Source organism: Heterocephalus glaber, unplaced genomic scaffold (assembly GCF_053883595.1).
Source record: "Heterocephalus glaber isolate CG9 unplaced genomic scaffold, H.glaber_assembly_v1.0 deba00001593, whole genome shotgun sequence".
NCBI lineage: Eukaryota > Metazoa > Chordata > Mammalia > Rodentia > Bathyergidae > Heterocephalus > Heterocephalus glaber.
This window is the reverse complement of record NW_028258368.1, coordinates 11,334,248-11,361,513: the sequence shown is the minus strand read 5'-3', so window position 1 is coordinate 11,361,513 and position 27,266 is coordinate 11,334,248. Positions and strand designations below refer to the sequence as shown.

Genomic DNA, 27,266 nt, shown 5'->3' with positions numbered 1-27,266 from the left:
CTCTCCACAATTCTATTTTCCCATAGGTTTTTATTCCATTCTCCATCTCCTCATTTCCTCCATCTAGTCCTTTGCTTGCTATTAGTAACATCTCTTTTAAAAATGGATCAGAACTTCTTCTTTATGCTAGGTGAAAGGGGCCAACTCAAAATGGAATCTAATCAGATACTAAGAGTATGCCTTTTGTGAAATGTCTCGGTAGAAAGCCTATTATTTTTTGTCCAGAAAAAGAAAGTATTTTAACCCTTCCTGCTTGGAAATGATTGTACTATGCAACATATCCTCCCTCTCTTACTATCACTTTATAACTCTGATTACTTGAAGCACAGTGGGGCTCCAAACTAAATGCAAATCAAAACTAAGCACCAATAGATTTTAACAAAGCGAAAAAGGAGGAGGAAGGTGCCAGTCATTTTATATCAAAGAAAATGTAGCTTTAAAAGAAAAACAATTTAATTTTCTTATACCAAGCATTTCCATTGTGTTGAGTTCTAAAAGGATGCATGGCACTCATCATCCTTGTCCCTAGGCTCAGGAGATTTAATTCACATTGGTTTTTGTAATAGAACATTTTAATCTTTATATTTGCTATGGTTAAAATTATTACACAGAGAAATGTAAAATTTTTTAAATATATACTATGAAATCTTAAACTTCATAATTAAAATATATACTAGTCAAAATTGGTAAAAGTTGAGTTCGTCATCCCAAGGTTAAGTTACCCAAGGGACACCCACATTGCATAATAAGGTATGCATTTAGTTGCTTACCTAACAATCTAAAATAGAATATTCAAACAACAATGGCAAATTAGCTACTATACTAAGGCAGGACCAAAGTCTCTAGTACCTAGAACACACAAGTGCCATGCAAACATTATATAATAATGATTATTAACTTTTATATTCTCTGTCCCCTGGCTTCGATAACACTGTAACAATTCAATCATATCAGTGCTGAATTTTATAGTTTATAAAGCACTTTCATATTCATTATCTTTATCCTGACCAAAGAGAAAGGGAAGGAAGGAGGGAGGGACCTGTATGATAATAAGATTGCTACCAATTTATAGATTAAGGAAAGCATTTGGAAATTACATGATTTCCTCAAGAATCCAGGACTAGCAGAAAGAGAAGCTTATATTCAATATTCAATCTGCAATCATTTGACTCCAGACCTCAAGTTCTTTGCTGAGCACATTGATGTTTATTGGCTGTGTACACAGTCTAGTTTATCAGTTTGCTTTTGTGTGATTTCTCATCCATTACGTTAGTGTACCTGAAAACTCAGAGATTAAGTTTTGTTTTTAAAAGGAAGCCATAGCTAATGTACTTCTCAAGTGCAGTTAATAAAGGTTAAAAAAAAATGAAGAACAACATAAAAAGCAATCTCTGTATCATCGAATGGATCAAAGTCCTTTAATTTGCATGCATGTTACTCTTTTCTGTTAGGATACAAAAAAATGAAGACTTAATTAATATGAAATTTCTAGATGCTAAAAATGTTTTATAAATGCAAAAAGCCTTTAAAATCATAAAGATTCTAATGGCTTTTATTTAACAATTTTTTTTAAATCCTCTAAAAATTACATGCCTTTTTATTTGTGTTATTATATGAGATATTAAGGTTTTTACACCACCTTCAAATCCCCAACCACAATACAACATTTACGCACCAAAGAGACATATTAAACAAGTGCATATTACTATTCTCAATGCATAAACATTTAAAGTAAAAATTTCATGCTATTTTATCAAGAAGACTGACAAATTTAAACAGGCTTACTCATGTAACTTCAACTGGGAAGAAAATAGTTAAGAAAAATGTAAAGAATATGAAAACTGAGTAAATATTAAACAGAGCACTTAGATAATAACCTGAACAACATTACTACTAGTAATTGTGGTGCTCCTCCACTTCCTTTCTTCTGATTTTCCTGTTCAACAGGGCTGAAACTGCACCATATTCCTATCTGAATATCAAGTAAGTAAAATTAAGTGTTGATTGCTGTAAAATTTGGATTTAAAACACAGATGGCTTAGATAGTCTAAAAGTTTGTTTATAAAAATTACTTATTAATATGATTTACATAACCAGCAGAGATTAACACAATTCATCCAATGAGTACAATAACTTTGTATTGACTGTTACTTTGTCTTCATCAAGCAGGACAGGGAAACATTCACAATACTCACACACAAAAATATACTACACATCTGATATCACTGCTCCAATAACTACTGTCTCTGCAGGCAGAAGAGCTGTCAGGAAGTGGTGACATCTGTGGCAAGCCCCTTAGTTCTTCCCACGTTCAAGGCTGGCTGACAACTTGCCCAGCCATGTGCCTTATGGGAACAGAGACAACAGACCCACTGATGACCAGAGCAGGGAAGAGGCCATGCTTTTCCAGAGGCATGGACACAACAAGGGCGACTAACACCTACAAAAACTTTAAAAGTTAGAAGAAAGATGAGAGAAATGCCTCATCAGCTGAGGTTCTTAATTACAGCAGCAATTAGAAGTGTAAACCCACAGTCCTTTAAAAGGCAATTCTTTATTATGAAAAAATAATTATTGTTATAAAGTTAAAAATTAAATTCACAATATTACGTCTAAGAAAATAAGAAAAGTTATCACACATTTGTAAAAGATTTATATCTAAAATACTATAAATCATTAAACACAGGTGATTTAAAAGTTACTCTTCAGTACTCTGAAAAATAATGTCCTCCCTCAGAAATGCCAGCCTCAGTGGCACCACAGGGTGGCTATCGTCCATCATGGGAGAGGCTGGCCACTCAGCAATGACACACCCTGTCAAGCAAGACCTGAGTTGCAGCCAGGAGGGAACACACAGGGTGCTGCTCACAGTGCTAGGAGGTAAGGTCTCAGGCTCTGAGATTCATTCTGCTTAGGAATCATCCTGGTTAGGCTGTTGGGAAAACCAAATAAGATAACAAATAGAAAACAATTTTCAAAACTGAAAATCTATATGTACGTGTGTCTGTCACCCTGTGCCACCTCTGACAGTAGCACTGGGCAGATTCCATTCCCTAGGACACCAAGCAGACTCGCTGTGGCATGCCCTCACATGGATTCCATTTCCTCTGAGGTCCAGGGGGACATATGAGAGTGTGTGTAATCTGTTCATTTGTGGGGAATGTAACTTTTTGCTTGGACTCTGCGGAAGCAGCACACCATAACGTTGCTCTTCTAACCTGCTACACCTGGACTCAAGCCTATACACTTGGCCAAGAATTCCCCATCCACATCTCTGCTGGTGTGGCTCCCTCTGACAGAAACACCTCCCCTCCGCTAACCCCATGTTCACACTGCCCAGCTCAGTCCCTTCTTCCTCCTTTGTCACTTCCTTGGGGAGACTTCTTCCCACCTCTGAATGCAGTATTTTGTTTAGGTCTGCCTTGACCACTAAACCATAGGCTCACTAAGTTCTTGGACACTTACTTGTCCACTGCTATGTCAACACACATGAAGAACTCAAAACACACTCACTGAATTGAACTAAATTCTACTAGGGAAGACAGCTATATAATGTGGACATTAAAACAAAATATAATTACAGAGATACTTGAGGGGTAGTAGCCTCAAAGCACTGAGAATCTCACCCTCCCAAATGATCTTCAGTGGCACTGGCTGATTAAGAGTAGGAAGACAATTCCCGCAGCCCCTTCTGGTCTTAATAAAGAGACCTGTCAGCCAAATCGTCAGTAAGTCTCTTTCTGTAATCTTTATACTGGCTGGCTTTACTACACCAACTTATGGCTTGAAAATACTCTTGGGTGGGAGAAATGGCATCCAGCCCAGATAATTCACTTACATCTAATTTGTTAATTCAGATCGAAAGCACCCTTTGCATTCATTCTTTTGCAGCATACTTTCAAAAGAATTTGTACCCTATCACACATTTTTAAGTTGACATATAAAAATTTTATCATAGATTTAAATAGTTGCAAATGATGTATGTTCCCATATATTTTTACAACAAATAGGCCTTAGATGTATTCTTATCAAAACTTTGGAGGTAAGGAATAGCTCATTCAGTTTATGAAGTCCATCTACACATAATCTTTGTGGAAAGCCAATCATCAGCATTAACCAAATAGCTGAATCAGATCTAATTTCTGTCTCAAAGGGTTATTTTATAATTTAAATATAAATTCTAAATTTTGTCCCCGTGACAACTTCTCACTTCTGAATGATAATTCTAAAACAAATGGGTGGGTGGATGGATGCATGGACAGATGGATGGACTGGGTGACTGAGTTCACGATGGTATAGGTGAGTGGATAGGTGGATGGATGGATGGGTACAAACATGAGCCTTGCCACAAGTTTGCTGACCTGGTGAAATAAAGCTCAGGAGGATCATTGAAGTTCTCCTTGTTTTGTTCTCCCTAACCCCTCTCTCAGGTTCAGATTCTTCTAAGAATGTACCATTGTTCAGGACCCCAGAGATTTTTACACTCTGGGGCAATGAATCATAGTACAATTCTGGATAGAAAAAAAGGTATGTTTTTCTTCTTTTGGAAATGGGACAAGGTCAATTTGTGAAAGGGAAAGTAGATAAGTAAAATAAGCCAGGCACAGAAAGATAAATACCACATGATCTCAATTACACGTGAAATCTTAAAAAGTTAAAATCACATAAGCAGAGTAGAAAGGGGCTGGAGATTAGGGGGATAGGGACAGGGAAAATATTGATCAGTGGCTACAAAGCTTCAGTTAGGCAGGAGGAAAACATTTAGAGATCTACTGTATAGCATAGCAGCCATAATTAATAAAAAATATATTTTATATTTCAAAATTGCTAAATGAGTATTTTTCAATATTCTCACTACAAAAACTGAGGAGTAGGTGAGGTGATGCATATGTTACTTAGCTTGATTTAATCATCCCACAATGTATGCATATATTAAAAATCACACATATACCATAATTGTGCACAATTCTTATCGGTCAATTAAAAATAAAATTGAAAAAAGAATGCAGAACTGGCAAGCCTGTTCTAGGCAGATATCCTCAAACAAGTTTGGTTTTTAAAAAGTCTCAATGAAGGGTGGAGACACAAAAATTGTTTTGTCCGTGTGCCCTCTTGACAGTGGACACGTCAGTTTGAAGACAACTGTTAAAGGATTCCCATTTCAAAAATCCATAGGACTTGGAGTCTTCCTTCAGCTGCCCTAAGTGAATTCTACCTGCGACTTTATCCCTGGACCTCATACATGGAGGGGGCCCAGGGTTTCCCCTTGGCCTTCTCCCCTGTAAGGTACTCATTACATCTTTCTCTCATTACTGCATTCATCACTGCACAATAATGTATTATAATTATGACAATACATTATTGTGCAGCATGTATATTGTACCTTTATTACATAGGCCTGCTGAAATTTTCCCAATATATTTAAATAAGCAATGCCGCACTACCCAAATCTTCACTAGGATTCTTAGCAATAAATTAAGAAAAAAAGAGCATGGATGTACGTAACAGAGATCTCAACTGGTCATTCTGCATACTATGTGAGCAACTTGTATGTGTACTAATGTGGTTTTCCACAAAAAAAAGATATAGTGCTGTCCTCTCTCCAAATCAGTTCCACCATATGTAAAATATTTACAATAAAGTACTTTGCCAAAAGAAATCCACATACCTCATACTCAGTGCTAGTAAAAAAATACAGTGAATGTTTAAATATGTTAATAAACTTATTACAGAAAGACTCAGTGCCATCAATCCCCCTCAAAATACTTGCTCTCACATCAAACACACTTATCCCATCATTCTTGACACTTTTTAAAGCAGTTCTTTCATGAGTATCATAAGCTGCACTGTCATGGCTGCCCCACTGTTCCAAATCAATTCAAAACATTTACCTTTCATGGTCATTTTGACTCTGGGGAAGAGTCAGAAGTCACATGGTGCCAGATCTAGTGAATGAGGAAGATGAGGACACACTGTAATGTTTTAATGTTTTTATAAGCCTGTCTTTCAGAAGGATGGCAATGGGCAGCAGCACCATTTTTTTTTAATCACACTTCATAAGACACTCAGGAAGAGGATTCCAGAACTGCTTCAGAAAGTGGCAAGAATGCTGAGATAAGTGTGTTAGAAGTGAAGGGAACTATTTTGAGGTGAATTAATTGCAATGTGTCTTTTACTGTAATAAATTTTTAATTTCAATGTTCATCATATAGGTTGATCATACCTCTCACAGTTCTTAGGAATGGTTACATATTTATATAATATGCCTCTTGATTTCTGTCTTTGTAGAGCAATTTAGGACTATAAGATATTACAAAACATGAAAATCAGTGATACAAATTCTAGGTAAAAATCTAAAAGTTAATTTGGGAGCAGAGGGTTGTGCCCCAAACAAGGCACCATCAGAGAAAAGGGCCAGGAAAACATGCTGGTTGCCCCAGTCCACATCCCAGACCATGAATACCATATAGTAATGGGACCTCTTTCCACTGGAATGCAGTTCCAAGGGGAGAAACTGAAGGGAGAAATCTATGTTCATCAAAAATAATGTATTCTTCTAATGCAGGGAGGAGTCCACACACTAGAGCCCACTACTGTTTTTGTAATATAATTTGGTTGGAACACAACAAAAAACTCAGATGCCTGTGCCCTATCTGTGCTTTAAGGCTACAATGGCAGAGCGGAGTGGCTGCCACAGAGACCAGAGGCCTCTCCGAGTCTGAAAGACCTGCTTTCTGGCCTCAAACAGAAAAAGTCTGCCCCACTCTGAGACAGAGATTTCACATAGGCATTTTTATAGATGTACTACTTTTAGTATTTAAAGTGGTCTGTATCATTAATGGTGTGTGGTCACCATTTTAATAATTTAATCATTTACTTTATACAAGTTTCTGACCCAGGTAAGTGCAATAATAAAGGTAATGTTTTATTAAACTAAACCCCCTCTGTGCCAAATTCACAATGAAAGTAGCACTCCCTGTACAGTTTTCATACATTATCTGGAAGAGATACTAAAAAAAGCTGCAGTCTAGAAGCCCCAAAATAGTGAAAATTCTTGATAATATGAGTGTTCTCTGCACAGAATGTTCTAGTTTACTGAACATTCTCACTAACTGAGGGTTAATCAGAAAACTTTTTCTTTTTCCAAATTCTTTTACTAAAATCCCTTTTAAAATATGTGTATTCATATTTCTGCCTTACTAAATAGTATATGAGAATATAAATTAATCTATCTTTGATAGTGAAATGCTCTGCCTCTGGATAATCATAATTTTACCTTAAAACACATTAGGTACAAAACAAGTACAATTGTTTGGATTTATACAGGCCTCAAGAAAAATTTAAAGATCAATGAATGCTCTTTAAAAATCATATGCTTCACATTATAGCACTGGGATGAAGAAAGTAAATGTTGTCCACTGTGAGGGCTCTGTTAGCTGCAGATGCTCCGGTGCATGGTGCCACATGCTCTCAGACACTTCTGGTGTCTGTCACAGTGGTGGTGGCCTATCCTGACTGAGTCAGACTTACCTAAGAGGTCAGCACCCTGCTTCAGGTGCATTCCACCCTCACTGCTCTCAGTCTAGCATCCCCAGCTGGGCCATGTGTGCCCACTCCAGCAAGCAGCACCTGGGAGTGCAGAGCTAGCTGCCACTGCTCCTATCCCTGGGATGGACTCTGATGAAACCAGGCTCTCATACACCACGTGGGCCATCTCAGTAACTCTTCCTGCTAGCTTTCTTTCCCTCATGCCCGTGACCCTTGTTTCACTCCCCCACTTCTGTCTGCTGGAATCACCTCTATAATCAAATGACCTCGCCCTCTCTCAGGCTCTGATTACAAGAAACCCAAAGCAGGAAACTGCAGTCCAGAGAAATCTTTGTTTGATGAAAACTAAGTAATTCAGAAAATCACTGGAGTCAGAGTCTGGCCTGACAGAAATACAGCCACACTTAAATCTGGCGAAATCTATGCTGGCAAATGACTGAGATCTCCTTAAAAGCATACTTACTTCAGCCAGCTGTTAATGTCACCAAAACAACTACTAAACACGGCTGCAGACAGTGTCACATCTTTTCTCCCATGAGAACAGCATCCTTATGTAAGGCAGGAAACAAGTATAAAGAGGCAGAATCGCCCCACTAGCTCAGCAGCAGGTCACATCCCAAAATAGGACCTTGCTCGAGTCTTCTCAGGAAAATGGGCCAGACTGGCATGGAGCAGGGGACAATTCCACACAGCCTTAGGGACAGGAGGGCAAAGGCCTCCCTGCAGCCTGTCCCCACCCCAGGAACACAAGGACATTCATTTACAGACCCTTTTATGAAGTCATGGTTTCTTTTAAAAAAAAAAAAACAGAAAAAACATTTTAAGCAACTCTGAAAACTGCTCTGCATTTTCTTTTCTTTTTATATTAAAAGACTTAGCTGAGCCTCTCATACTTAATATTTAAATATTACAAGTATTAAATTATTAAATATTATTAAATTGTTAAACATTATTAAATTTTACAAAAGAAACATTTTTATAATTAAGAAAACTCCAAAGTATTATGACTTAAAGCAAGTCTGCAATTTTCTTCTGAAGAAAAAGCACTGAAGAGAATCTAACATTGTTTAATGAACACCGATTTTACAGAACAGGAAACTATAGTTCTAAGAAATTAAGAAAAGGGCCGGGGATTTAGCTCAGTGGTTCTGTCACCTGCCTCGCAAGCGCAAGGTCCCAAGTGTGATCCCTGGTACCAAAAAAAAAGAAAAAAGAAATTAAGCAGAGCTGAGATTTAAAGAATTTCAAAATACTGTAACAAATAAAAAGCGCAATTCCTCCATTTGTAGAGTTTTAAGTTAATATAACTTATTGATAGCTCTGTTTCAGATTACATAAACTAGACATAGAATGTTTTTAGAGGTACTTAAAATGTAGCTTTGTCAAAATTTACCCTGAAGGAGAAAAGTGCTTGTAGGGACATCTTTATTTTTCTACAAGTAGGAATGAATTCAATTGCAAGACAAAAATTTAATATGCATGAACAGGACTAAGACTGCTCGTGTAGTTGATTAAGAAGATACACCAAAAATCAAAAAACGTTCTAAATTAAATAAATAACCAGTTACAAGGGGAAGCTTACAACAAATCAAATGTAAGTGATGGTGTCCATGGGCTAATGGTTTAGAGCAGTGGTGGCAAACCTACAGCAACCATGGTGCAGCCAGCTCTATGCTGTTATTTAAAGCTCTAAAAGGTTCACCATCACTAGTCTAGAGAGCCAGAGGTGAGGGAAGTGATAAGTGTCCCCCTTAGGCTCACCCTCTGGATGCCCTGGGCTTCCAGAGCCCCAGGCCACCTTCTTCCCACTCAAGGTGCAGCTGGGCCCTCACCACCACCGCCGCCACCACAGGGACATTCCCCTTGAGTCAGGGGCCAGCCAATGTTCAGGGACCAGGGAGGTCAGAGATCACCCCTTCTGGTGGTGTGGGGGCTCATAAATAGGGAAAATGACTATGGAGACCTTTCCAAATAGTTTCCCTTAAATGGAAGAATTCTAGTAACACTTTTTTTGTTGTTGTTTTCTCTCTTCTAAGAATTCTTCCCTTTTATTTTCAACACATTTTCCTTTAATTTCTTGCCAAGAAAGTGGAACTGCTGGGCGACTCCAGCCTTTCCTGCTATCAGTGTGTCCAGAAGCCTTACTTCCTGTAACTACAAAGAAACACCTTTCCCAGCCAAGTGGATGCTCCAGCAGCCTTGTCTTCCTCTGCCCACCATGCCGCCATTTCACAGGAGACTCCGGTGTGGCTCAGAATCCACAGAAGTGACAAGGGCCAGCGTGTCTTTCCACTTCCTCTGCTCAAGGCACTGCCATGAACACTGCTGCTCACAGCAGGCTGGCTGGGACAAAGCCAGCACTCCAGGGCATGTTGGGCTGGCTCCACACCCTGCTCTAATTAGTCCTTAGGCAGCACTGTCCTCTCAACACTCACTCAATGAACACACCCAGGCAATTTCTCAACACACAACTGTCTACTTCTCTTACTGAGAAGTTGCCAATCACAAAGCACAAGGTAAACTGACAAGGACCAACAGTGCATCAACAGGAAGGAAATAAATGAATGAAAATCAATTGTGTCTCTTTCTACACGCACATCCCTCTCTAAAGCTGTCTACTATGTAATTAATACATGCATTCAGGGTGAAATGAATTCAGCTTCAAACCTGGGAGTGACGATCTTACTCTGTCCACTATCAATGGCATCTCCGACCAGACTGTAGCCCTAATGCAAGAGGTCATAACAACTCTGAATCTCAAAAACTTGGCCAAGATACATTTCAAAATGCACCAACACAAAACAAAACAAAAATTCAAAACTTAGTTTAAAAAACTGACAGTTTTCCTAATGATGGCCCATTTGACAAAACAGAACAGAACAGTTACAAAACACAGAAGGTGCCAAAACTCTCAGATACAGCTAGGTCTTATGAGAGATGAATTAAACTAGGGCACTAATGTTATTCATAAAGAATAATCTCTAACATAAAGTGGCCTGCTGAGCCTCTGAAGGATTCACAGCACTCTGCCGGGTGAAAGGACCATGATGCCACCTTCTCCCCACCGCCTGCCCATACTGTACACCAAGGGAAAAAAGAGCAGCCAGAATCAAGGCTTCAGAAGCACAGTGAGCTGAAAGCAGAGTGCCCTAGAGAAAGAAGCCCAACAGTACACAAGCTGACAAGGTTCTGCCACAGAACCCTCAAAAAAAATCAATGCAAGGTCTTCAGAAAAAGCCTCCACAAGTTATATCAGGCTGACTCTAAGGTTAGGAGGCGTTCTCACAAAATCCAGTAACTAGGAAGGAAGCAGCAGCTAAAATAAAACCAATGGGTGGACTAGAAGGAAATAATATTAAGTGATAAGACAAAGAAGAATGTCAACATTGTAAGCAGGATACAGGAAAATAAATAAGTAGGGCTGATACCCAAACGAAGGGGAAGCATAAGGGGAAAGGAAAGGAGCCCACTTAGAAACTCATCGAAACTGCATCAACTTTAACCCAAAAACAGAATCAAATATGAGGGTCTGAATAATTCAGGTGCTGCCAGAGGGAAACCATTCATCCTGGCTTGGACAGAGAGCTGTCAGGCCATCCACTTGGATGCCAGCACCTCCCCACAGAACATCTCCACCCCATCTCTGCAATGCCTGCTGAGGGGCAGTGAGAGTGTAAGTCCCCACTGTCCCTGCCCTAAACTAGTAATCAAGTCACTGTTACATTAGGACTGTTTGTATAATAAACAGTCAGGACACCCACTTAGTATATCTAAGTACCAATACCATCCAAGGGTGCACTTTCACTCACTTGAGAAGTACTAGAATGTAAAGCTCACATCCTCACAATGAAGACATTCAGTTTCCTGCCAAATGTAATGATTTCTACCAGATGAAGATGGCTGGGCAGCTCACCAACAGTTTAAACAATAGTTCGTATCTTACATATGAATAATTGACTCTACCAGAGTCAGAAATTACATTAAAATAGAAGTAATTTTTTTCCATTTTCAAATCTGTGCATGATGTAGAAAAGGAGTTGATAGAAAAGTGGTGAGGGATATTGATGCATGCAATATTTTTAATATTCATGGCTTGACATTTGGGGATCTTGTGTAGGAGACATAAATGGGAAGCTAGAGGAAGGCAAAAACCAACTGAACAAACTTTAGGAGCTGAAAAATGAAACAAGGATCTCAGAAGACAATAAAAATACATCAGAAAGATCCTGTCAACAACAAAATAGGCAACTCATGGCCAATTAAATGGTATTTCAACAAGTTCTCACTTATTTTTAAATGTAATTTCTGAATAGGTAGTAACATATATTCAAACATTTTTTAAAAAGATAAAACAGTATACTTTGAGACATCTTCCTTCAACTCTTATTCCCGCTCCTCCTTTTGGCGCCTCACACTGCCCAGTGTCATTAATAATTTCTTGTGCTTCTTTCCACTTTCTTTGAACAATTACAGACACAATGATATATTTGTATTGTCCTTTCTAACAGAAAATGTGTGTGCAAATATATACATGTGTGAGTGCAAGTGTTTATACATTTTTTTATTGTAAGTGCATTCATTTTTACTGCCTCGAGTGTTATTTAACCAGGCCCATGCTGGTAGATCTTTATGTGGTTTCCAATGTTCTATTTCAAACAATACCGTACTATATATGATCTCCTATTAAGTCATTTTGCCCACGTGTGATTATAACTGAATGATAAAATCCCAGATGTAGAATTACTGGTTTAATGAGCACATGCATTTTTAATATTAATCAATATTGCCAAATTATCTCCTTCAAAGATTGTATCAATTGATACTCTTACCAGAAATGTATGAGTACCTGCTTCCTCATAAAATTGCTAACTGTGTTATAAAGCTTATTAATTACTGCAAAACTGACAGGTAAAAATATACCTAGTGAGCCCCAAATGTCATCGCTAGTGCCCACATCAGCAGTTTGGTGCTGCTGATTCTCAGAACACCACAGAAGGTGAGAGAGGCAGAAAAGCAGGGGCTTGTTTGCAGGGAACTGTACAGAAACACTCAGGACTTCCTTTACAGTATTGGGGGCCATGCAAAGGAGTTTAGTTTTGTTTTATTTCTTAATGTTAATCCTTTCTTCAGTTACATCTAGACTTTGAGTCAGACTTTAAACAGTTCTCTCCACACCAAGGCTAAAGAGAAATTTCCTTGTTTGATTTTTCTTTTTATAGTTTCCTTTTTTATATTTAAATATATGCTCCATTTGGAATGATTTCATTTTTTCTGGATGAATATGTACTTTTCTCCAAAGCATCTATTCAACTATCTTTTCTTCTACATATTCGATGACACTCACAATACACTAGATTCCTGCAAGTGTCTAGGTCTTTAAACCTTTTCATTCTGCTGGGCTGGTTTGTCTACCCTCCTACATGTCAGCATCATGGTGTCCTAATTATTGAAGTCTTACAACTGCCTTAAAAATTTGATGATACATTTAATCATGAGACACAAAGAGTATTATCCTAAAAGATATGAAGACTGATTAGACTGCACGTGAATGTTTTCCGAAGTGAACTTCTGATCCTGGAACAAAAGGAAAACCCAAAATGTATGTAACGCTGAGTACAACTGAGAACATGCACAATTACCAAATCCAGGGAAAACTGTAGTCCAGTCCTTTCAGAAACCATTTTACACTTTATCTTAGAAGGAGCTAAAACTATAGTGCAGAAACACATAGAATACATTATGTACAAATAGCCCAGATTGGATCTCACATCACTGACCTCCACTCTCCTGGCCTGCAAATCACCTTCTCTTCCTTTTTTACTTTTTCATCAAAGGGAACTGTTCTTCATGCAAAACTGCTCCTTACACAGAACTTGCCAACTTTTAAAAGTCCAAATACGCTTCTATTTTTATAAATAATTCATCATATCCAAACATGTGGCATTGTTTCAGCACTTTATATGCAACACTTTGCCTTTGCTATGCAGAAAATGTGTTTGTCAAAGTTAAAAGCTTTTTATCACAGCCTCAGGAAAGAAAGCTGAGGTTTCACAAATGTCTACTAGGCATCTCTCTCCTTCCTCTGGACTTGGGCTGCAGCTCCCGTTGACCTCACTGCATGTGAATTATTGTGTGCACTGTGACGCAAAAGCCTGGGCATGGGTGCCAAAGAGTGTATTCGAATTACATGGGAAAAAAAAAAAAAACAATCAATCAAATGAAGCTTCAAGTTATACCAGCAAAACTCTGCAACCACTTTATTTCATTTTCTCTTTCCCTTTGGGAAAATTAAAATATATAAAGATCATTTTGCTCATTTTCTCCCACTTTGACACCTTCACTTACTTATTTCACTCATTAGGCATCATGTGGTTGGCAATATCTAGGCACTGAGGTGAAGAAAATGAATAAAACGTGCCCTACAAGGAACACACTGGCCACTGCAACATGGACACAAACGCGAACGATCTCGAGCACCAGGTTATGTGGAAATGCAGATGAGAGGAAAATAACAAAACATGGGGAGGAAGGGAGTCCAGGACAAGCAGCTGACCGGAGGGAGCGTTCCATCAGAGAAGATAGGGTGACCCAGGACAGACAGAAGTTTACCAACTACAAGCAACATGATGTACAGAGAGAGTAGGAGGCAGAAGGCAAACGCACAAGCTCTACAGGAACATGCTAAGGAGCTCAACAGAACCCTCTAGGCAACGGAATGCCACTAAGGCATGCTGTATCCCACTTGTGACCCTTCTTCCAACAGTCATTCATTAAGATTTGCCCTCACTGCTTTGTGTCTTATCTGGATACATCAGATGGCAACTCTGCAAGCAAGGAACAGGTTGGTCCTGACATATTTATTGCCACAATTGAGCAGTAACTAGTGCATAACAGAAACTCAATACACATTTGTGCATCACATCATCTACCAACCCTGTGCTCCTGGCACCTACCACTTCCCTCATACAAAAAAGATGACCTCCATAACGAAGATGTCCATCTTTCATCTGCCAGGTGCTCGCCTCCCAGTCACTTTCTGCAGGAGCCCCACCACCACCACATCATCATCCTACTTCACATTTCCTGAATCCTGGCCCCTTGTTCCAGTTCCTCTTCTTCAGCAAATAATCATTCTCAAGGCTGGCCTCTATGGTGAAGAAACCACCACCATCCACCAGCAGTTATGAGGTTCTCTCCCATCTTTCCTTTACCAAAGATTAAAACTGCCCAGGACAAGTTCACCTACCATGAATTCCCCCCCAACAACTCAAAGGGTTTTCTATGGACCACGGCCACTAGAGACACACTGGCTGCTGAAACTTACTTGACCTCTGGGGCACCTGGCCTCTTCTGTCTTGAGGTTCCTCTTTTGAGATCCATGGCAAATTCTGTTCCATATCACCTCCTCCTGCTCAGACCACTCCTGTTCAGGGCATTCCCCAGTTCTTCTTCCTTTCTCTATCACGTCTGTCCTTGCCCTCTTCTCACTTCCACCGTTCATTTCCAATTTCCATTCTCCACTATTACCTTGGTGCTAAGGAGTCACAAATCTATTTGTAATCCGATTCATGCCACAGCATTCTGGAGGGCTGTCCTTTCATTCCTCAAGCTTTAGTGGAGCCCTTACATTGCATCAAGATATTGTTCAACCATCAACTCTACGTGTGTGTCGACTGGGGTGTTCAAAGTTCACATGAAGCATCTACATAGCCTCCCTATGGTTATCCAATCCTATGACTTTAAATGCCGGTATTACAGTTTCTACTCTCCAGTCTGGTCAGTCTTCTGTTTCTAAATTTTGTATGTCTAACTGACTTTTTCACATCTTCTATACCAGCACTGTGCAGTAGGCAGGCAACCCAGCCTTTTCACTGCCAGCCCCAAAATCTGATCCTAGTGCCGCCCATGCTCTTCTGCAGGCCTCTCCCTGGAAACAGCGCCACCAGGTAGCATTCTTTCCTGCAGACACCCAGGCATGCACACTGAGTCCTCTCCGCCTTTGCTCCACATGTCCAAACCACCTGCTGTCTCTGAACACCTCCCGTGCCCCCACATTTCACTGTTATCCTAACCACCCTAACCTGAGTCACCTGCATCTCCTGTCTTGACAACTGTAGTGGCCTCTGTGGTCTCCCTACTTCCAGGACAGGATGAGTTTCGGAGAGAAGAACACAGCCCACAACAGGCTCTGAACCTTCCAAGAGCTCCCCTCAGTATGGGGAGTAAAATACAGTTTTCCCTCTGACTTACAAAGCCCTGCTCTGGCCCATCTGCCTCTGTGGCTCCGTTACATTCCAGCATTCTGCTTGGCTCTGAGCTCCAGCAACAAGGCCTTCATTCGGCCTCCAGCCCAGAGTAACCTCTGCCTGGAGCAGTCTGTTCTGTGCCACTCAGACCCCTGTTTAACTGTTCCTGCCCAGAGTCACCTTCATAGACAAACTGAGTCCGCTCTCAGTTTTTATTCACTGCCCAGCTCTTTTGATTTTTTTTTCTTGTTTGTTTCATTGTCTACATTATTAAATAGCAGCTACCACATAAGCTGAGATCCCTCCTACCTAGGACTGTGCAGGACACACTCTAGGTGCTCAATTCTGATACCTTGTTCTCTGGCCATTGCCCAGTGGTTTCAATCCAGAAACTAAGGAGTCCAGCATCTCCCACGTGTACAGTCAATCACACAGCCATGTTACTATCACTGTCCACTATTGCTTCTAACTTCTTCTCCCTGACTTACCAAGTATGGTCCCTGTCTGAGCTGGGCTCCTGTTGATGACTCTGCCAGAAATCAGCCACAAAGAATACCAGCCGTACCAGGAAGGTGGCCTTCTTGCCTGCTCAGTCCTCAGAGCACTGTTCTTTGTAAAGGGTCCTTGGCTAAGCCCAGCCCTTCGCCACTGGGACCCCGGTCATACTTCAACCTGCAGCTCCTGAGGTAGCTTTACCAGGCCTGCAAGGTCTCCAGAGAACCCTCCCCTTCCCACCCTCAACCTTTAGCCAGGCCTCCCTGCTGAAGTCCCTGCACACAGGGTGTCTGTCCTCACTGGCCCGGAAGCCACCTCGCCAGCCCTATTGGTGAGCAGGTGAGTGAACCCTTGTCTGTCTCCTAAAGCAGCATGCCTCTTGGGAGAACTGGTTTTGTCTCACATACCTTTGAATCCTGGGCCCCTAGAACACAGAGCAAGCTTCCCACATATGCTCATAAATTTCTAGGTGCCCCAGAGAAGTACAACATTTCATTTTGTTTGAGTCACTTTTCATCTTCACATTTCTTCTCGTACATAAGTATCTTTGTATATAAATACCTTCTACATATATCTCAGGCACTGTCATATTTTCAGAGATATAATCAAAGAAGCTTGAGTCTCGGGCTCCCACTGCCCTGAACTCTACAGAGGGAAGATGAGAAAACAGGTATGTCAATAGAGCAGGACAAGTCCAGAAGTGGCAGGTGCTATAGGTAAAGAGGAATGGCATGCACCTGCTATCGTTTTTCCAAGATCCTGAGTTGTTCAGTCCCTGGGAGTTTTCCTTTAGACAGACATAGAGAAAAGATCAACTGCAGGAGCTTCATTTATGTTTTAAAAGGAAATTAAAATGTTCTGAATGACAACTCAGTTTTCCTTCTAAGAGAAAAAATTCCTTTTACGTGAAAATTATTTTTTTTCTCCCCTCAGACTGCATGGGCCATTTTTAAACAAACAAGAATTCACAATGCATTAACTGATGAAATATTTGCCACATCACGTTTAGCCTGCTTTACAGGAAACAAAATATTTGCTTCTACTGCAAACTATCCACTGCAATGCATTACTTCCCTAGTGGGACAGGAAAGGGGTTGGTTAGGTGCAAAAATTACTTAAGGCCAGTCTCAGGTGAAGATGGCAGAAGACACAATCTTTTAATGATGCGACTCCTTTTGATTTAAACTCTTAGGAACTATCTCTGTCCATATAGGTTTTTTTTCTCAAAATAAAAGTAGAATTTCATAGAATTGAATATTAAAAACCTAAATAATCCCACCCAGTTTAAATAGCTCTGCTCTTTGGACTGATTAGCCAGCCAAAAGACAGCTCACCCCTCCATGGATAGTTGATGACACTGCCCACACCCAGCGTGGCAGGAATTCAGTCTTACTTTGCTGGTCATCTGCTAGAGCATCTATGTTGGCACATCATATCCAGTGGGGAAACAGTTACCATCTCGGCCTTACACTGTGTAGGTCCTCACCTACCAGCTATCAGCTGGCTGTCCACCGACCTACATCCATTTCTAGTATCGTGGTGGGGGTCTTGTTTTCCTCGACATACTCAGCTTCATGGAGCCCATAAAAGATATATGAAATGTGAAGTCTAGTGTAGCTTGTAAGAGTTAAGCATATTTGCTCTTAAGAGGAATTATATTTACCTCAGCCTGTTCCAGTGTTGGCCACACAGTTCTCACATCTCAGGAGACAGAGTAAGGGTGGCTGGTGATGGGTGTGAACATACTTAACATCCTCAATGCCTGCAAACATGCATTTTCTGTTTTGAATATTTGAGCAATACACAGTAAATTGTGTCTGAAGAAATCTGCACTCCATATTTACAAATCTTTGCTATCTTATTTTCCTGTCTTTGTAACCTTCTTGACCAACCTGTTCTGCTTTTTCTAGATGTCTGTGTGTCATTTAGCACAGCTTACTGGTAAAACATAAACATGACAGAGATCTGGGGGAACTTATGGCTTCTAACCACCCTTAGGGTTGTTTTCTGAACTCATCCTCAAAATTCTTCTTCCAGATGTGTGCCTCATGAACTCCCCTCAGCTGCATCCCTCCAGCCAGGACACACTGGGGCAATGACACTGACTACCCGGTGCAGACAGCCTGTGTTATCTGATCCAAAAGGCTAAGTGCAGTCCATACTGGCCTTGGCCAGCACAACTTCTTGGCTCAACATTGTACATACACTTCACATTGCAAAATGGATTCACTGGATTGCTCTGGCACACCTGATCTCTCCAATTTTATTTTTATTTATTTATTTTTTTGGTACTGAGGATCAAACTCGGTACCTTGTATTTACAAGGCAGGTTCGGTGCTACTGAGCTAAATCCTGGGCCCACAGTTTTGAGCAGCAACACCCACAGGAATGAACTGTGAAGCTGGGTGAACAACAAAGAGTCCACAGGTCAGCAGATGACAAGAAATAAAGCCAGGAATTGCCTGATAAAGACAGAGTGAGTACATCAGGCATGTCGACCATTGGCAACTTGTAACACTGAACATTTACAATCATATCCACTTCGGAGCAGTTCCTTCTTCCCTACCAGTTGGCAAACTCAGGATAGGTTCTTCTATTTGGCTTGAGACTCTGGGGCCTGGCCAGGACAGGACTTGGCATATGACAGTAGCTTTTGATAAGTATTTAGTGCTTGATGGAGTGAAACTGTGGATTAGTGTGCACCAAAATGCAAAGTTAAAATAAACAGGCACGGAATTAGGGTACTGTACCTTCAATATATGATTTTATTTTTCATAACAAAAATGAAATAGGCATTTGTACAAACTATAATTGGACACAGCAGCCTTTATATGAGGACTTGTTTGTCAGATAAAGAAATCAAACTAAAAGACAAAAAGGGAATAAACACTCAATACTCAGACACATCTGTATACATTTGGGAAATTTTATATTTTTATAGAATCTAGAATTTGTTTTCAAAAAGGGTTATTTTTAATGAAAATATCAGAAAAGTCAGCCAAGCTTCAGGTATTGTAGTAGTTGAGAGGAAGGTGGCTTTGTATGTACCAACAGACAGAAAGATTCCAAAGAAGACCCAGAGGTCAGAGCAGAGAACAGTCTCCCGCTTAGGATCAATCTTCTCTTCCCCTCCTTGTGTGAGGAGGGTCTACTAGTAGATGATGTTTAAAATACTTTAGTAAGTACTACCTTAGTAGAGTCCCAAATGAGGCTTGGGAGCCTTTGGCTCCTGTCCAAACCAAACCCCAGGCTGTTTCTGGGGTCGGGGGCACAAAGTGGGGCCACTCTTGCCATGGCTGGCCTCACTTCCAGAGGCTTCCACTTCTCCCAGGTGAAACTGTGTGCAGAGTGGATACTTTCAAGACCCACTTCTCCAGGTGTCCCGTCTTCCTAAAGCAAAAACCCAGCTAAGGGCCCCTGGAACAACTTAAGCTTCTCTCCTGAGCTGTTCTTCCTTCTCCAAAGCATCCATCACAATGCCAGCCCCACCTGAACAGGCAGGCAGCAGTCAGAGCAGCATACAGAAACTCCTTCATCTACCTAGGATGTGTTGCTTCCATATGCTTGCACTTCTGCAACTCTATACCATCATCTGCCCATAAGTATCTATCACCCAAGGTACAGCTCTCATCATAACCCCCCCCCCCCACACACACACACCATGAGTTGCCAAGGAAGACAGGAGACACTTATTTTGGGAAGAAGGAATTCAGGAATGCACCAGGAAGGGAACCCCAAGCAACTCCAGTCCTATCCTAAGCCTTAGGTGGGGCTCCAGTTCTAGTCTCTATGAGTCAGTAAAAAATGTCTCTGCTAGCCAGATCTAAGGGCAGTAATCAAGGCCACAGCTCACCCCATTGGTACCAGATTCATATCACTTTTCAATGCATTATCCATGGGTCCTGAATTCCAGGGACACCCAAGGCAGGGTGGAGAGGCAATACCTGGTAGAAGGCATAGGGCCAAGAGAAGCTGGAGCAAAAGGGCCCATGCCCTCAAGGCCAATCAAGTCAAAAGGGTAGGTACCAAGCAGAGAACCACAGGCAGCTAAAGCCCACACAGGGCTGTAAAAGAGGATACTGGGCCACTTGGCCACTGTGAGCCATACCAGGGAAGCAGTATTGTAAAAGATAAGAGACCTTCCTGTAGGAACACATCGGCATACCTGGTGGCTGCACCCCAAAGGTGAATGGGCAATGGGCACTCCAAGTGCCCTGAAAAGCTCTGGCCACGAGGAGGGGTTCAACCCCGTGTGTCCTGGAGCAGCAGGGGCTGAGAAGTGAACTGCCATTGGAAGTGGGAAGCCTAAACAGCAACCTGAAGGAGATTTCGCTGGGAGAAAAGCGCCCTGGAAACGCGGTTCGAGAGCGAGGAGCAAACAAAGGCTTGGGTGCGCACGCGGCAGACGGCGGCACAAAAGCCACGCTTAGGGCCTAGGGCAGCCGCGCCCGCCAGGGCTGACGCCCGAGTCGTCCGGTGCCCCACAGGCGCAGCCTCCCGGACCATGACGCGATCCACCCGGCCTCGCCTCGCCCCCTGCCGCCCTGTCCTCCCGCGCTCCCTCAGCTCGCCCGCCATCCACGGCAGCAGCGACTCCCTCCTGTGTGCATCCGGCGCCTCTTCGTGCTACACAGCCAGCTCACCTCCTTGTTCTAGAGAAGCTCTGACTTTTTTGCCTGATCTGGTCCCCCTTCCCCCGTGGCTTGCCTCCTGCCGCCCCTACCCCGCGCGCTCTAAGCCCGGCACCCGAGGGTGGCAAGGCAGGGTAGTCAAGCAACGATCGTCCCGCGAGTAGGAACCCGCCGCACCTTCTTCTTCCACGCTAACATCCCATTGTCCTTTCTCTTTCTTTACCGACTCGAATATGCTAACCCTCAGTGTCATGGGCATCAGATGGACGCTGAGTGGGGGCACGTCCTCTCCACCGTGGCGCATATATTTCTACCCCGACTCCAAGCTCTACAACATGGTCACTGTGGGAAAGGGGCGCCGACAGCCTCCACATTTGGAAGCTCCTGGTCTGGGGTCCGGCCTACCCTCGCCCCGGTCACAGAGACCTAGCAGGAGGGTCACCAGGAGGGAAGGAAACATGTTTACTCTAGCCAAGGGGTCAAAGGCTGCAGAAAACCAGGAATCTGTCCTAAGTGGGGACAAAGTTGCAAGTATAAATACGTCCCTGGCCCTCGTGGCCAGAAACAGCCCGAGGGCCCGGGACGAGGTGCAGGTCCCATTTACACACCCTGCTCCTACAGCCCCCATTCAGGCTTCCACCGCGCGCGCAGAACCTGGGAAAGCCCGGCGTTCCAGCGCTAACGGACGCTCCCGCGCGCCACCGGGGTGCCACCAGCTTCCTGCCCTTCCAGGGAAGCTGGCCGGGCGCTGACCGCCCCGACCCACACACCTTGACCGCCGCCCACCTCCATAACTCCCTTCCCTCCCGGTGGTCCGAGACCCCTGACCGCCGTCCCCCACGGCAGCGCGGGGCCAAGCCACTTACTGGGGCTCAGGAAACACTCGGTCAGCCTTCGGAAGCAGCTCGTACTATTAGAAGATCCATCTTCCATGTCGGAGCCGAAAAGCAGCGGCGAGGCAGCAGCGAGGGCGCAGCCGGCGCCTCGGGGCCGTCGCGGAGTTCGGCCGCTTCCTGCGGGGCCGGGGCCAGGACAGCCCCTGCCGGCGCTCAGAAAGCTAGGGGAGCCCGCGCCGCGCGCGGCTGGGCAGAAGGGGAGCCGGGGCGGCGGCGGCGGGCGGGTCCCGGCGCGCACGGGGAGCAGCAAGCCCTGGAGCGCGAGCGAGAGGAAGAGTCGCCGCCTCCCGCCGCCGCCGCGGGGACTGCTGCCGGGGGGGCCGTTCAAGGAAGCTGCTTCTTGTCCTCCTCCACCGCCGCCGCCAGCATCGCCGCCGCCTCCTCGAGTCGCCGCTGTGCCCTCCCTTCCTGGGAGACGCGCGGGGAGGTGGAAGGCAGGCGCGGAGGGGAGAAAGGGGGGAGGGGGCAGGGGGGGCGGCGGCCAGAAGTAGAGGGAAGATGGGGAGGAGGGGACAGGGGAGGAGAAGGCGAGCGCGCGAGGAACGCGGGCCGCCACCCAGCCGCCTGCGCCGAGCACTGAGAGGGCGCCCGGGCCCCCCGCGGGGCTGGCGCGGCCTGCCGGGGAGGGGGGCGGGCGCGAGGGCGCGGCGTGTTCGTTCCGGCTGCCGCCAGGCAGCTCAGGGGCCAGGCCTGGGCCCGCCGCGCTCCCCTCGCCGGCCGCGCCGCGTCCGGGTTCCGCGCAGAGTTGTCCGGGGCCAGAGCCCGGCGCGTCCCCGGCCACTAGCCGCAGAGCTCGGGGGCGGGGAGTGCGAGGTTCCTCCGGGCTGGCCATGGCCCTCTTCTCCCGCTGCCCCGGGGGCAGGCGGCCCGCGGGAAGGACTGGGCGGGCCCCGCCCCCGCAGGACCTGCCCTCGCCGGCCGGTCGGCCCCGGGGCGTGTATGGTCCTGCTCTCCCGTCTTCTCCGGCCCTCCCGGCCGGCCCAGCCCTTCACATTGCGCTCCGCTTTAGGTGCAGGACGATCCGGGGTTCGGGGCGAGACTCGGCGCCGTCGCCAGGCTACCAGCTGGCGCACGCGATCTGCGTCCTCCCTGGCCGGGCGAGGGGCTGCGGAGAGGCTGCCTGCAGGCGTGGCGTGGTGTGTGCGCGCTCCGACGCCTGAGCCTAGGCGACTGCTCGGGAGCAGCGGAGAAAAGCGCCGCAGTGCCGCTGCCGGCAGAAGAGGCGGTGGTAGCAGAAGACGCCCACTGGCGGAGCAGGCTCTCCCCACGCCGCCGCCGCCCGCACCCGCACAGCGAGCCAGCGGGGTCTGGGCCCCACCGCTCGAGGCCCCACACCCCGGCGGCCCTCTGGGCACGTGTGTGTGTGCACCCTGGACCCGCGACCCGGGAGAGATGCGGCTGCGGGTCTCCAGGACTCTTCACATAGGGGTCCACTGTTATGTATTCTAAACTCGAAGCCCTGCAGCGGCTCCACCTATGTGCTGTTGGGCGAGCCACGTTGGCCTGTTGATCGCCTGGGCCAGGGAATCCTCCCGCTGGTGAGCCAGCAGCCCAACCGAACAGTTCTCCGTCAGAGCTCCCAGGAGGAGAGTTCAAACTGGAACATTTGGTAGGAGTTTAAAGCAAGCACAGAATGTCTAGTAAACCCAAGGTTTGAAAGACTGTTCATCCTCGGGACTTCCTTTCCAATGGTCACGTTAACACAAACTTCATGTACACACGTCCAGTTTGTCCCAATGGGGACAGAGAATGGAAAGAGTAAACTATGGCTCCAACACGAAAAACAATGAGAACATCACCCTAAAATACTCTAGCAGCCTCCTCACTGGTGGCTTTCTAGGAGCCCTCTTGGGCCCCTTCCATGGCTAGGAACCCAGACAGTTGCTACCGAAGAGAACTGTGCTGCCCAATGGGAGCTCAGAACAAAAGTTTGGAGAAGTTGGAGAGCGGGAGCCCACAGCTGTGCTGTGGGCGAGTTTTCGCAGGCACGCACAGCGGCAGCGACCCTGCGCTCTTAGGTTCCCAGCGCGGGGCAGTAACCCAAGTTCAGACTCCTTGAACTGAGGCCCCTTCCTGCGCTCGCGCCACAGTCCAGCTTTCGCGGAGGGCAAGGCAGTCGGTCACCCGAGCGCGCGGCGCGCGGCGGAGCAGTGGCTGTACTGAACAAATCTGAATCCACTTTGTTCATGAAAGTCTCACCCGGGTAGGGCTCTAGGCAAGCGCCCCAGGCCCGCTCTCCTTCTCCACATTTTCTTCTCCCTATCCAGTTTCAACGTGTTTTTATTTTGAAACAGTCTGGATTCTTCCCTAGTTAGTGCTTTTCCCGATTCCCATCCAAAACCCCCAGAGTGGAGAAGGGAGGACTTGCGTTTGCACCAAACTGAGCAGGTGGGACTCCAGGACTCCAGGGAGGTGGGGCCTCTCTTCTCCTCACGAAAGTCCACGGATTCCTCAGCGATTCTTGGAAAGACTGGGTGTCTCATGTAACAAGCGCCAGTCGGTGCTTTCACTAGGTCAGAATCCCTGAATTTGCAGAACAAGAAAATTATTCCAGAGACTCATACCTTAGAAGCTGGGCGGGGGCGGGGGGCGGGGTGGGGGGTGCCGCTGCCTGTGTATCCTCGGCCCCGCAAATGAAAAACTAGGCAGAGAGACAATGCCGCTGGTTTCTGGCCACGGTCTCCCGCCAGCAGCTTCTTCGGCCGCGCAGCGCGACACTTGTTACTTCTCTGAGAGCGCGGTTTGCTGTGGGCGAGGACTGGGCTTTAGCACATTTAGGGGAGGTGAGTTTCCCCTCAGGGTGTTTATCGTTTATTCTCTTACTCTCATAATGGTTCTCTTGCCGTTTACCGTTTATCAACTGCGTTTTGGGGGTCAACACATTGATCTTCCAGTTACAAGAAGATTTGCACTTGAATGTCGAGCCACCTTTCAGGTACAGGGAAAGGAAAACATCAAATATTTGTTGTGGGAGTATTGGCTAAGCAGGACAACACAAACTCTATAGAGTTCATATCAACCCCTTCCCAGAATTTCTTTCCAGTTTTCATCCTTCTTTTCTCTGACTGCTTGCTGGAGGGGACACATTTCCTGGAGAAATGAAAAAATCACAAAGCAAGACAACGGAAAAGAAGTTGTTGACTGATGATCAATTAAATTTTGATCATTCTTTTGACTGAATACTTGTGTACACGTGTGTTCACATAAGTCTCACAGGCTCCCGGGCACTTTGCCATTCTTCAGATCTATTGTGTAGTTGAGGTTTAAATTACAAACACAGACAGAAAGACTTTTCACTCACGGTACTCAGACGTTCCCGCACCTGTAGAATGTGTTTCTTTCGAATTCTTTTCCATCCCTTTGAGTTTCTCTAATGGTGTATCAGAAAAAGAAATCTGTCAATATTAATTACTCCAAATCTTTTATGAATAAACATACTGCCGTACAACTGAGTAAACGGTGCATATAAAGTTGGCAATACAGTTAACCATCAGAATGACATCAGATACCAGAACTGTGGTTATCAGGAGCACAAAATGGGAGAAATCCGCTTGACTGCAATATTCTCAGTAAAGTGAAGGATTTCCCTCATTCCAAGATGAGGAAATGTCACCCTAAATTATAGGGAATAAAAACTGAAAGACTTAACACCAGCAAAGATGTCAAAATTACGATGACATTATTCCTACATCAACATTTTAAAAGAACACAAGGCATTCGTGTACAATCTTTGCCCCCAAAACTGATCCAGAGAGTTTTATACAAGTAACAAAGCCTTACCTGAGTAGACCTATGTAACTCTGAGTAGGCTGAAGCTTCCCAGTCTTCCATAATAATTTTTGAAATATTATTTCTGTACTACTTTTAGTATTTTATGCCTAAAATTTTATTTTTACTGGAAATAATACCTGCCTGCTTATTACCTAATTTGGATTATATACTCTTAAAAAGAAGGGTCAAAGTAGAGCCTAATAAATTTTTAACAGATAATTATCCTCAAACCTTGTAACATTTCTTCATAAGAATTTAACTACATACTCTTTTAATAACCTAAGAGATACATTCATTGCTAATATGGTTAACATTTTATGAACTGTTTGGTAAAGATAAAAGTTCTTTTTTTTTACTGATTTTATTTTATAACTTAAATATTACTCTTTACAACTATAAATTTCACATCACCGATTCTTGAAAAACCTACTTTCTCTTTTAAAATGTTAATAACCTTCATTAATATTAGAAAAAACAAAGCTCAATTATATGTTAAACTTACCTACTTAAACAGATGAAGTCCATTAAAAGATACTCTCTCTTTAACTTGATATTAATTTTTGTAATTTATTTAAAATACATAGCAAAACAATTCAAAGCAAGTGGCTATTGTTCTTAAGTCAGACTTCTCAATTTAATACCTAGTAAATTATCAACATGTATGTCATGCAGGTGCTATATCCACAAACTGCATTCTAAAAGATAATTTATTCACCATCAAGTATGTTGAAATGGACTTCAGCCACCAGGCAGTTATTCATGACCTCTCAAAACCCATCAAATCTTTCACTACTAGTTCAAAGTTTTTCTTATCAGGAAGCCTCCTTCAATGTCACTCATCCTCAATCCATTATGTCTTTGTTATCTAAGCCTCCTGGAACTTATGTATTTTATCTGCTCAAAGTAGCATGTTACCCTGCACTCCTTCCCAAGACAGCTAATGCACATGTGATTTGTGTTGACACTTTTGTTTTAAACAGCTTGACATCCAGTGTCTTACCATTCATAATATTTAATGAAGACCGGCAAGTGATAGGAACTCAGTAATTGTTTTCCTACCTGTCACATGCATGCTAACTAGTGACAAATTTCTATTACTGTTGATGCTAACCCATCTAGAGTAAAGAGAAGGGTATGTTTTACAGTATTGTCATAATCGAGGCTAAAAAAAATAAGGCTATTATAATTCTAGTAAAAAAATATTAATATCTTCAATAAAGAAATACTAATACTTTCAATAAGAAAGCCTTGACAACAGACTAAGGATAATAAAACAACTCCTGTAACTACTACTCATATTCCTAGATCTTTGATTTGAATTAAATGTCTTTTTTAATTCAAATGAAGTAACTATAAAACAAATTAAAAGTTTATCACTTTATAAAACAAGTAATAACCAGTTTAAGTTATATTATTCTTTTTAATAAACATCAAAATAGTGTCTATTTTTCAATTAGAATATTTCTTATAACATGCAGATGGCTGAAACTTGAATGTTTCCAATAAATTTCAAGAGTCCATTCCATCTGAGAAAGGGGCCATATGTGTTTCTTGATTAAAATTAGATCCAAATAGAAATTTCCAAAGGTGAAAAGCAAAACACTTAATTCCCTCTTGAGAATGATCTCTGTATAATGGCTGTCAGTAAGGATACCAATGTTGGTCAGGGTCGCTAAGCT

At 43.6% G+C, this 27,266-nt stretch overlaps 1 protein-coding gene across 5 annotated transcripts in view; it reads right to left on the bottom strand.

Moving 5' to 3' along the window:
• Positions 1 to 25,922, bottom strand: part of LOC101711466 (cAMP and cAMP-inhibited cGMP 3',5'-cyclic phosphodiesterase 10A) — a 339,917-nt gene extending 313,995 nt beyond the window's left edge. Inside the window, exon 1 of one of the 5 annotated variants that reach the window (XM_087193588.1) lies at positions 25,118 to 25,922. In XM_087193588.1, coding sequence (XP_087049714.1) covers positions 25,118 to 25,172 — 55 coding nt within the window. In that variant the 5' untranslated portion in view covers positions 25,173 to 25,922. Of the gene's footprint in view, positions 1 to 14,872; positions 21,695 to 21,786; positions 23,045 to 25,117 lie in introns of those variants that run through there. The other 4 variants (XM_087193587.1, XM_004856934.3, XM_013076717.3 and 1 more) reach the window with 4 other exon arrangements.
• Between the last annotated feature and the right edge of the window lie 1,344 nt (positions 25,923 to 27,266).